This window comes from Notolepis coatsorum (genome assembly GCF_963971535.1).
Source record: "Notolepis coatsorum genome assembly, chromosome: 1".
NCBI lineage: Eukaryota > Metazoa > Chordata > Actinopteri > Aulopiformes > Paralepididae > Notolepis > Notolepis coatsorum.
In genome coordinates this window covers 26,317,851-26,328,175 of record NC_140165.1, presented here as the reverse complement: position 1 = coordinate 26,328,175, position 10,325 = coordinate 26,317,851, and the positions used below count along the sequence as shown (strand labels likewise).

Genomic DNA, 10,325 nt, shown 5'->3' with positions numbered 1-10,325 from the left:
TCATAAATATGTTTATTGTTAGATTATACGGCAGTTATAAGCACTTATAAGAACCTTGTTATCAATTTATAGACTGCTTAAGAATGTTAATAAAAGCCTTATGAGTTTCTTATAATTGTTTATAATAGAATTACAATAGTTATATTCAACTCAACTGAAAAAACAGACCCTGAACTGATCCAGGACCTCCACCTGAGGAATCCCGTTGATTCTTTTCAGAAATGTTGAGGACTGCACTGGTCACATCCCTCCTGTCCCTCCTGCTGGTACTAAACTAAACTCACTGCTGTCCCTCCTGCTGGTACTAAACTAAACTCACTGCTGTCCTCCTGTCCCTCCTGTCCCTCCTGTCCCTCCTGTCCCTCCTGTCCCTCCTGTCCCTCCTGCTGGTACTAAACTAAACTCACTGCTGTCCTCCTGTCCCTCCTGTCCCTCCTGTCCCTCCTGTCCCTCCTGTCCCTCCTGCTGGTACTAAACTAAACTCACTGCTGTCCCTCCTGCTGGTACTAAACTAAACTCACTGCTGTCCTCCTGTCCCTCCTGCTGGTACTAAACTAAACTCACTCCTGTCCCTCCTGTCCCTCCTGCTGGTACTAAACTAAACTCACTGCTGTCCCTCCTGTCCCTCCTGCTGGTACTAAACTAAACTCACTCCTGTCCCTCCTGTCCCTCCTGCTGGTACTAAACTAAACTCACTGCTGTCCTCCTGTCCCTCCTGCTGGTACTAAACTAAACTCACTGCTGTCCTCCTGTCCCTCCTGTCCCTCCTGCTGGTACTAAACTAAACTCACTCCTGTCCCTCCTGTCCCTCCTGCTGGTACTAAACTAAACTCACTGCTGTCCTCTCGTTCCTCCTTACAGCTTCCTCTACCCCCTCACTCCCACCTTTCCTTTCCCTCAGACCCTCAGGGGTGGAGTTGATTGGAATGCACCCGCTTTCTCCACAACAGCGACCCCCAACCATACCTCTTTATTCACCCCCAACTCTCTCTTCCTCCCCCTCCTCCCCCTCCTCCCCCTCCTCCCCCCTCCCGTCACACCAGGCTGTGTAGCTTCGTTGACATAAGTATATTTTCTATGTATCTATGTTCTTTCTATGTATTCAAAAGGTTATATTAAAGTGTTGTGTTAAATTGAAACTACTCAAACCAGTTGTACTTAGTGTGTTAACAGTTGTATTTAAATGTTGTAGATGTACTTAAATACATTTGAAATTATACTTTAGTTTTTTTTGTTGACCAAAGTACACATATAAATACCAAAGATATACTTTCAGTATGGAAAAAATATGCAAATGTCTTACTTGGGATACATACATAATATTGAAATACTGCAGAGGTTCAGGACCCAATTACAGCAGAAACTGAGCAGGATTTAGCTAGTTGTATACAAACACAGACACACACACAGAGACACACACACACACACACACACACACACACACACACACACACACACACACACACAGAGACACACACACACACACACACAGGCTTTATTCCACCAACCTTCTCTTCCTCCTCCTCCCGTCACGCCAGGCTATGTAGATTGTGCTTGTTTGACCTTTCTGTCTGTCTGTCTGTCTGTCTGTCTGTCTGTCTGTCTGTCTGTCTGTCTGTCTGTCTGTCTGTCTGTCTGTCTGTATGTCTGTCTGTCTGTCTGTCTGTCTGTCTGTCTGTCTGTCTGTCTGTCTGTCTGTCTGTCTGTCTGTCTGTCTGTCTGTTTGCAGTGTGGTCGGGCCGGCGCTCGCCTTTCGGATCCGACCAAACCCACAGAACCTCACGGCCAACGATGTGGCACACAAAGCCGGTGAGTAGGGGGTTAATAGCGGCGGATGTATATTCTGGATCCATGATTTCCCACCGTGACAGATGAAGTCAATCCTCTGTGTGTTTCTTTAAAAAAAATTATTCAGTTGCAGAGAAGGATTTTCTGACGTCCAAAGCGGGGCTGAAGATTCTGCAGACGGGTGTTGGAGAGGTGAGATGTTCCTGTAAAGCTTTCCTGTGACCTGTCCCGTCTAAAAGGGACCATTTAGTTTCCTGACTACGATACTGTATGTTATAATGCTGCATTCGATTATAACTTGGAGGTAAGAAATTTCGACGCTCCTGCTAGGAGAAATCTAATAAACCGCTGCGTCAACTCTGAGTTTATAGTCGCTGGTTTGATTTCTCAAGCCCCAGTTCAAGCCTCAGCATTATTTAATAATAATAATAATTCATTACATTTATATAGCGCTTTTTTAGACACGCAAAGTGCTTCCCACAATGTAGGGTGGGAATTGCCTCCTTCACCACCACTGGTAGCACCCAACCTTGGGCTACGCAGGCTCAATGGCTGCCATACACTGGCACCAGGCACACATCACACTACACAATGGCTGTCAATTTTGACGTCATTTCAACATGCCCACCCACATCGTATAAACGTTAATGTTGTTCTTAGCTGTTTTAAGAGTATATGTGTAAGTACAATAGCTATATGTCATTGTAAACTGTCTGTGTGAGTTGTAGTCCATGTGAGACAAATTGTAAGAAACATTTGCCAAAAAAGTTCAGCATGAGCATCCATGTTTTTCTGACTTTGTAGCTTTGTCTCTCTGTCTCTCTTTCACTCTCTCACTCTCTCTCTCTCTCTCACTCTCTCACTCTCTCTCTCTCTCAACCCTTTTCGGGGGCCCCCTGTAAGAGTAGCAGGTGGAGAACCTCCTTGTTGCACCGCCACCCCCCTCCACCCCGCCAAAACCTAAAATATCCCAGATAACTTCAATACCCCCCACACACACACACACACACACACACACACACACACACACACACACACACACACACACACACACACACACACACACACACACACACACACACACACACACACACACACACACACACACACACACACACACACACACACACACACACACACACACACACACACACACACACACACACACACACACACACACACACACACACAGAGCCTGACATTCCTGGGGCCCTTGCAGAGGAAGGGGGAGGCCCAGGGGTCAAGACAGACAACGGATCTCCCAGGAAAGAGAGAAGGAGAGAGAGAGAGAGAGAGAGAGGGGGGGGGTGTAGATGAAAGATAGCAGAGATAATTGGATGGTCAGGCCGGGGGGGGGGGGGGGGGGGGGGGGGGGTTGTGTTAGAAGTGCTCTCTGCTCCTCTTTTTATTCTCAGCCCTGATGGACTGGGATTATACACACACACACACACACACACACACACACACACACACACACACACATTCACACGCACGCACACACACACACATTCACACGCACACACACACACACACACGCACACACACGCACACACACACACACTCACATTCACATATACATACACACATACATACATATACACACATATTATTATATATTATATATTAAATATTTGAATATACTTTAGCATACTTTTTATGTATTCAAAATGTTATACTAGTGTTAAATATGTGTAAACCACTTGAACCAGTTGTACTTGGTGTGTTAAACGTTAATAGTAAATATATAAATATATTGTAAATATATTGAAATGATACTTTTGATGTATTTTTCAGTTACTTCTGCTTATAGTAACATTTTAACAACAAGTAAAATATTTTCTTTTTTTAAAGAACTTGTTTACTAAAGTACAACTTAATATATAACTACATACTAAACTTTTACTAAACTAAAATATACACATGCATACTGCAGAGGTTCAGGCGGTGCAATTACAGCAGAAACAGCAGGATTTTACTAGTTGTTATACACACACACACACACACACACACACACACACACACACACACACACACACACACACACACAAAGAGTCATCACCATGGTAACACTATGGGACATTCCTCACTTGGGCCCCTTATTCTGAAATAGCTGGATAGAAAGAAAGGATGGAATCAAGAGATACCATTATATAGGAGCCAAAGCACTCATGAGTTATACCTTATTTCTATTGGCTTAGTTGCCTACACTGTTAAAGTCTACATTTCAGAATACAATGGGGCTTAGCTGTATATTTAGGTTATTGTATTATATGAATGTTTATATGTTTATTTTTATAACCTTACATTGAAACGGCATTAGGAATATTGATTGGATTTAGATAAAGTCATTGAACCAGCTTATTTGTCATAATAGAACATTCTAGAACATTTGTGATGTCACAGTATGATGTCATAATAGCACATTCTAGAACATGTGTTACAGTATGATGTCATAATCAATTTTAACAGAATTCGGCTATAGGGCGACAATAATGTGGTCAAGAGGCATGGTTTCTATCTTGAGCCCTAACTGGCGTGGTTTATTTATTCACATGAAGAGCAGCAGTTCTACAGGTCTTCTCTCACTGAGAGACATGGGGGGAGAGAAAGAAGTGGGAGTAGACAAAGCTATTTATACTCGCCACCTGGTAGTACTCCTGAGTGTCTCCGCCTAGGGCGCCCTCTAGTGGAAACAGTTATATATGCAGATAGACAGTTACTAGTGTAAACAGTTATATAATTTATGCAGTTAGACAGTTACTAACAATCCTACACAGCACCTCTGCATTCAACAAAACATTCTAGAACATTTGTGTATCTATATATATTCAACAAGGGCGAGGAAGATAGCGAAAGGGAACAGGCAGATATGGAGCTAACGACCGATAACGGAGAGGGAAGTGAGAAGGAGGCCTCGGAGATGGTGGAAGACAAAGGGAAGGAGTCGGATGGTGTAAAGAAGAAGAAGAAGGAAGAGGAAGAACGGGAGAGGGAGGAGGAGGGGTGGGATACGGTGAGGAAGAAGAGGAAGAAGCGGACGGAGAGGAACGACAGCGATGGGGATAGTGAGAGTAGGGGGGAGGAGAGGGGGGGAGAAGGGGGGAAGAGGAAGAAAGGGGGGGACGATAGCTCAAGTGGTCCGGGAGACGAGGGTGCAGGAAAAGATGTGGCAAAAGCGCAAGTGATCCATATAGTGGTCAGGCTTGAGGGGGAGAGGGATGAGAGGAAAGTAGGTAGGCTCGAGTGGCCCAAACTCATTGCCGAGCAATTAGGAGAGGTAAAGTACGTGAACGTTTTGTGGGATGGGAATCTGGCCGTAGGGTGTGGTAGTGAGGGGCAGGTGGAGGTGGCTAGGCAGATGCAGAGCATTGGGGGGGTGGGTATAAGTAAGGTGGCGAGAGTAGGGGAGAAGAGGGGGGGGGGATGTAAGGGGGTGATAGTTGGGGTACCGGTCGAGGTTACAGTAGAGCAGCTGGTGGAAGAGCTAAAGGAGGACAGGCGTAATGGCATAGTTAAGAGTGCAGCAAGGATGAAGAGGGGAGCGGAGAGGGCAGTGACGGGGACGGTAGTGATTACGTTTGAGGGTGGGGTTGTTCCTAGCGAGGTATTAGTAGGGCGTAGGATGTATAGGGTTAGGGAATTTGTTCATAATCCTCTTAGGTGCTATAGGTGCCAGGGGTTTGGCCATATAGCTACCACGTGTATGAAGGGGATGAGGTGCGCTAGGTGTGGCGGGGAACATGAATATGGGAAATGTGGAGAGGGAGTGAAGCCGAGGTGCTGTAGTTGTGGTGGGGAGCACAGTGTAGCGTTTCGGGGGTGCGAGGTGATGATGAAGCAGGTCGCGGATCGGAGAGAGAGAAGGGAGGGTAAGTTGACGTATGCTGGGGCGGTTAGCAGGGCAGGACAGGGGAGCCAAGAAAGGGTGCAGGGGGTTGAAGGAGGGCAGTTGGCAGTGAGGGTAGAGCAGGTGGAAAGAGACAGGGGAAGGGAGGAGAAATTAGGTATTGTGGCCTTCGTGGCAGGGGTAGTTACTGGTATGGCAGAGGTTACGGGTAGAACAGAGATGGTGAAGATGATTGTTAGGATAGCGGTTCAACATCTGGGATTGGAAGGTCTGGACTGGAGGGAGGTGTGTGAAGAGTTGGCTGAGGGGGCTGCGAGGGACAGGGCTGCGAGGGACAAAGCGGCCCAGGATAAGATAGCAGGGGGCAAGGAGGGTCCCGCGGAGGGGGGCTCAGACAGGAAGTAGCAGCAGTAGAGGCACTCCAATGGACAATGTAGTTGATGACGGGGTCCAGTAGAAGAAGAAAAAGAAGGTGAAGAAGGAGAAGAAGGAGAAGAAGAAGAGCCCATAAAAAGAATTGCGGAGGGCAGTAATACGCCTCGATGCGTCTACTCTGCCGGAAATTCAAATAAGAAGAAGAAGAAGAAGATCTCATTAGAAGAAAGAAGAAGAAGAAGAAGAGCTCATCAAAAGAATTGCGGAGGGCAGTAATACGCCACGATGCGTCTACACTGCCGGAAATTCTAAAGAAGAAGAAGAAGAAGAAGATCTCATTGTGCATCTTGAAACAGTGCTGAGCAGTACTGAACAGATAGACTAAACAACATAGATTGAAGCCTGCATTTCTAGACCCGGGTGCCTTGCCTACCGTTTTGCTGTGGAAAGAGCCGGCAAGTTGATTTACGGCTTTCAGGTGTGGAGGAATTTTGTCATGTGTCGAGTCGGCGGTGATTTTGGAGACTGGGAAAATACAGTTTTCTTACCTTGTAGTAGTGACGTGAATATTTCGTGGCAGTAAACAGCCAAACAAGTTTTAGTTTAGGAAAATAGCTTTAGGATCACTTCTGTAAAGAAAGACTTCGCTGTGGAAGAGAAATAAACCATTTGGATATCTTTGTTTTACACAATGAACGTACTACTCACGAGTAAGCAACTTTAACCAGTAGAGTGGACCGTCGGCCCTCATATTGGTAAGAAAACTCTGTTCCAAGAGGAAAAAATAATCAACACGAACTACTGGAGCGCTGAAAGAAGGATAACAACAAATGTCGGAGCCTAGGAAGGTTAAAATGACACAAAAGGCCTATGAGGAAAATGTCCGTCATGCCATCAATAAGAGGAGAGCTAAGCTATGTCAGCTAACTGGTCACATGAATCAGATCAATCAATTAATGGATGATGACGACGACGGTAACTTGGAAGGTGTACAGACAAAATGTATGGTAGAATTCAACAAGCTATTTGGAGAGTTCTGTGAGCTTAATACTTCAATCCAGGTGGTACTAAGCAAGACATCAGAAGAGGAGATGAAGACGGATCAGGATGGATGGTTCACGCCGAAGGCTGACACATTTTACAACTTCACAGTAAAGGCTGACACATGGATGAAAGAGGTGCATCAGCGTATAGCGGAGTCTAGGAAGCACCAAGATGAGGTCGGACCTGAAGACAGTGCATCCGTCGTCTTACAAAAGAAAGGGTTTAGAGCACCATCCACTACACTTTCCAGAACATCATCTGCAAGCGTGCGTCTGAAAGCTGAATTAGAGAGGGCTGAGTTGCTAGCCCAGGCTTCCGCTCTAAAACAAAAATGACAACTCGATGAACAGGAGGCTAAGCTAAGAGCAGAGAGAGAGGAGTTACAGGTCCAGACTGCTTTAGCTGCCTCAGGCTAAGTGCAGAGTACTGGAAGAGTACAAGGTCCAGCGATCCTCATCCAGAGTATCCAGTAGGGATGGAATGAACTCTTACATAGAGAAAAAGAAGCCCTTCGAATCACAAGCTCACGAACAGGCTACGCCTACTCCTCAGGCCATAGCGATAAAAGGAGAACCTGCTTACAGTAGCAGCTCCAGTGCACCTGGCGGTGCTACACAGAGGGAACAAGAGTCTAACAAGAGTCCACACAAGCCATGGTGGATTTCCTAGTGAAGCAACAAAACCTTGCTACTCTGCCCCCTCAACAGATTCCTATATTCAAGGGAGACCCTATGGAGTACAGGCTATTCATCAGGGCCTTTGAACACGGAGTGGAGGACAAGACAGATAGTAACAGAGACCGGCTGTACTTCATGGAGCAGTACACGGATGGACAGCCAAGAGAGCTGATAAGAAGTTGTCTTCACATGGAACCAGAGCGAGGCTATCGCGAGGCAAGGAGGCTCTTGAAAGAACATTTTGGAAATGGATACACAATCTCAATGGCATATATAGACAAGGCACTGAACTGGCCTACTATCAAGTCCGATGACGGAGAGGCGCTCCACTCCTTTGGCCTCTATCTCACTGGATGCCTCAACGCTATGGCTGACGTGGAGTACATGCAGGAGCTTGACAGCATATCAAATATGCGTGCCATCACAGCCAAGCTTCCGTACAAGCAGAGAGAGGGGTGGAGAAGCAAAGCATATGCTCTTCTAGAGAAAGATCGTCGTAGCGCCAAGTTCAGCGACCTTGCCGACTTTGTCAACCTACAAGCCAAAGAAGCCCTACACCCTCTCTTCGGCAACATCACAGATGGAAACAAGAGCCAAGCTAAGGCTCACAAAGATGAGAAGACATCCAGAAAGAGCGGCGCTCAGAGAAGCTTCACAACAGCTGCTACAGCAGTCAAGAACCCGGCAGAGACTAAAGCAAGGACCAAGGGGGATACACTCTGTGCCTTCTCCAACTGTAACTGAGGGGTACAATTCCCTGACTGTATTGTTAGATATGATACTTACTACCACTACCTCTTGTACTTTAGACTCTGGCCACCCAGTACTAGGTATAAATAATTATGATAAACACTCCCACCTGATGAAACGGATCCAACACAAATGTACCAAGTCGAAAGTCTGCGTTTAATAATAATACATAGCAAAAGGTATGTACAACGATCACTTAATTACATTTATGATTTGAAATAGTATGCACTTTTATGGCAAATGAGTATTCGTAGGTAGATCAATATCGAATGTCCAATCTCTGATTGCGCAGGAAGCAAATATACAACCTGGAATATTTAGGGAACAATAGCAATGATACTTGAATGATTATATAGCTGGATACACTAGGGGAAGGTTCCGACTGCTTGTAGGACAGCTGGAGGGGGGGGGGGGTAGAGTCTGGCTGTATCCCGTCTGGCCGAGGGTATCCTGGGAGAGCCCACAGTCGTGCGACCCGGTGCCCAGCGATCCTCGATCCACAGATGAAAGCAGTTGGACTCTCTGTGGCCGGCGTCCTCCGGTCCACGATGGAGAGACGTGAGGCGACCTCGTCGTGTAGAGCGTCTTCTCACCTGTCGTCCTCTCCGGGGGGGGGTATTTCCAACACACCGCAGTGTTGGCCTTTATCCATAGAATAATCAAAGTACTCAAAGCATAATCCAAGCCGGGGAAGGCTAGCCGTCGTCGGTAGAATAATCCAATATACAGGTCCACTCGCTCTTTGGCCTGGAGCTCCTCGGGTGCAGCTTCACGTGGGGTCAACCACCCTGGATAAGCGTCCAGCTGATGCCCGAAACGATGGGGGTGCTGATTACTATAGAACTCTTACCGCACGAGGCACTACATATGAATAGACTATTATTAGCTTAATAGAATACGTCCAACTCGACGATATAGTGCCAAATATGACTATTCAAATATTAATATACACGATGTCTCAATGCCGATACTGGGCCGAATTGGCCTTACTGCCCACACGTGGTTCGCGGGGAGGCTTTTGCGTCTGTCACTCTGTTGGAGGGTAAGGAACTGGACTAAAAGAAGCTCTACTTTAATAGCGCAGTATATATACGCACTATGAACAAATAGTACCATTAGTGGTGCGGTAGACATATTCCTACGCGGAACTAGGACTTGTCCATACATGTTGAGCGGTACGATTGAACCTGGTCTGAGGGGTATGGCGACCTGGCACCAAGGTCTCGTCCAATGGTAGAATGGAGACTATTATGGGATGTTCAGTAGACTAGAAGGGATATTCAATGCATATTGTACAAGGAATATACAAGGGATATCAGGGGATATACAAATACAATTAAATATATATATATAAATAAATATATATATTCGGTTTAATCTGATCCTTCAGAACACCAACCCTTGCCTCTTCTGCCAAGGAGAACAGCATGCCATGGAGCAATGCAAAAAGATGAAGAAGTCGCTTCACAAGGAGAAGATAGATTTTCTCAAGAGTAAAGGCCTATGTTTCAGCTGTCTGAAATGGGGACACATGAGCAAGGCCTGCCAAGAAAAGATGAGCTGCCAAGACTCTCCCCAGTCCTCACACACACAAGAGATACCATTAGCCTACGTCTCTCCCCGGCCCCACCACACACAAGAGATACCACTAGCCTACGTCTCTCCCCGGCCCCACCGCACACAAGAGATACCACTAGCCTACGTCTCTCCCCAGCCCCACCGCACACAAGAGATACCATTAGCCTACGTCTCTCCCCAGCCCCACCGCACACAAGAGATACCATTAGCCTACTTCTCTCCCCGGCCCCACCGCACACAAGAGATACCACTAGCCTACGTCTCTC

General features: G+C 46.4%; 1 protein-coding gene across 1 annotated transcript in view; it reads left to right on the top strand.

Annotated features, from left to right (window-relative positions):
* Positions 1 to 10,325, top strand: part of ptprnb (protein tyrosine phosphatase receptor type Nb) — a gene marked incomplete at both ends in the record, with an annotated part of 74,876 nt that overhangs the window by 30,058 nt on the left and 34,493 nt on the right. The window contains 2 exons of the mRNA XM_084313433.1: positions 1,730 to 1,809; positions 1,916 to 1,980. Of these exons, the coding sequence (XP_084169559.1) occupies positions 1,730 to 1,809; positions 1,916 to 1,980 (145 nt within the window). The remainder of the gene's footprint in view (positions 1 to 1,729; positions 1,810 to 1,915; positions 1,981 to 10,325) is intronic.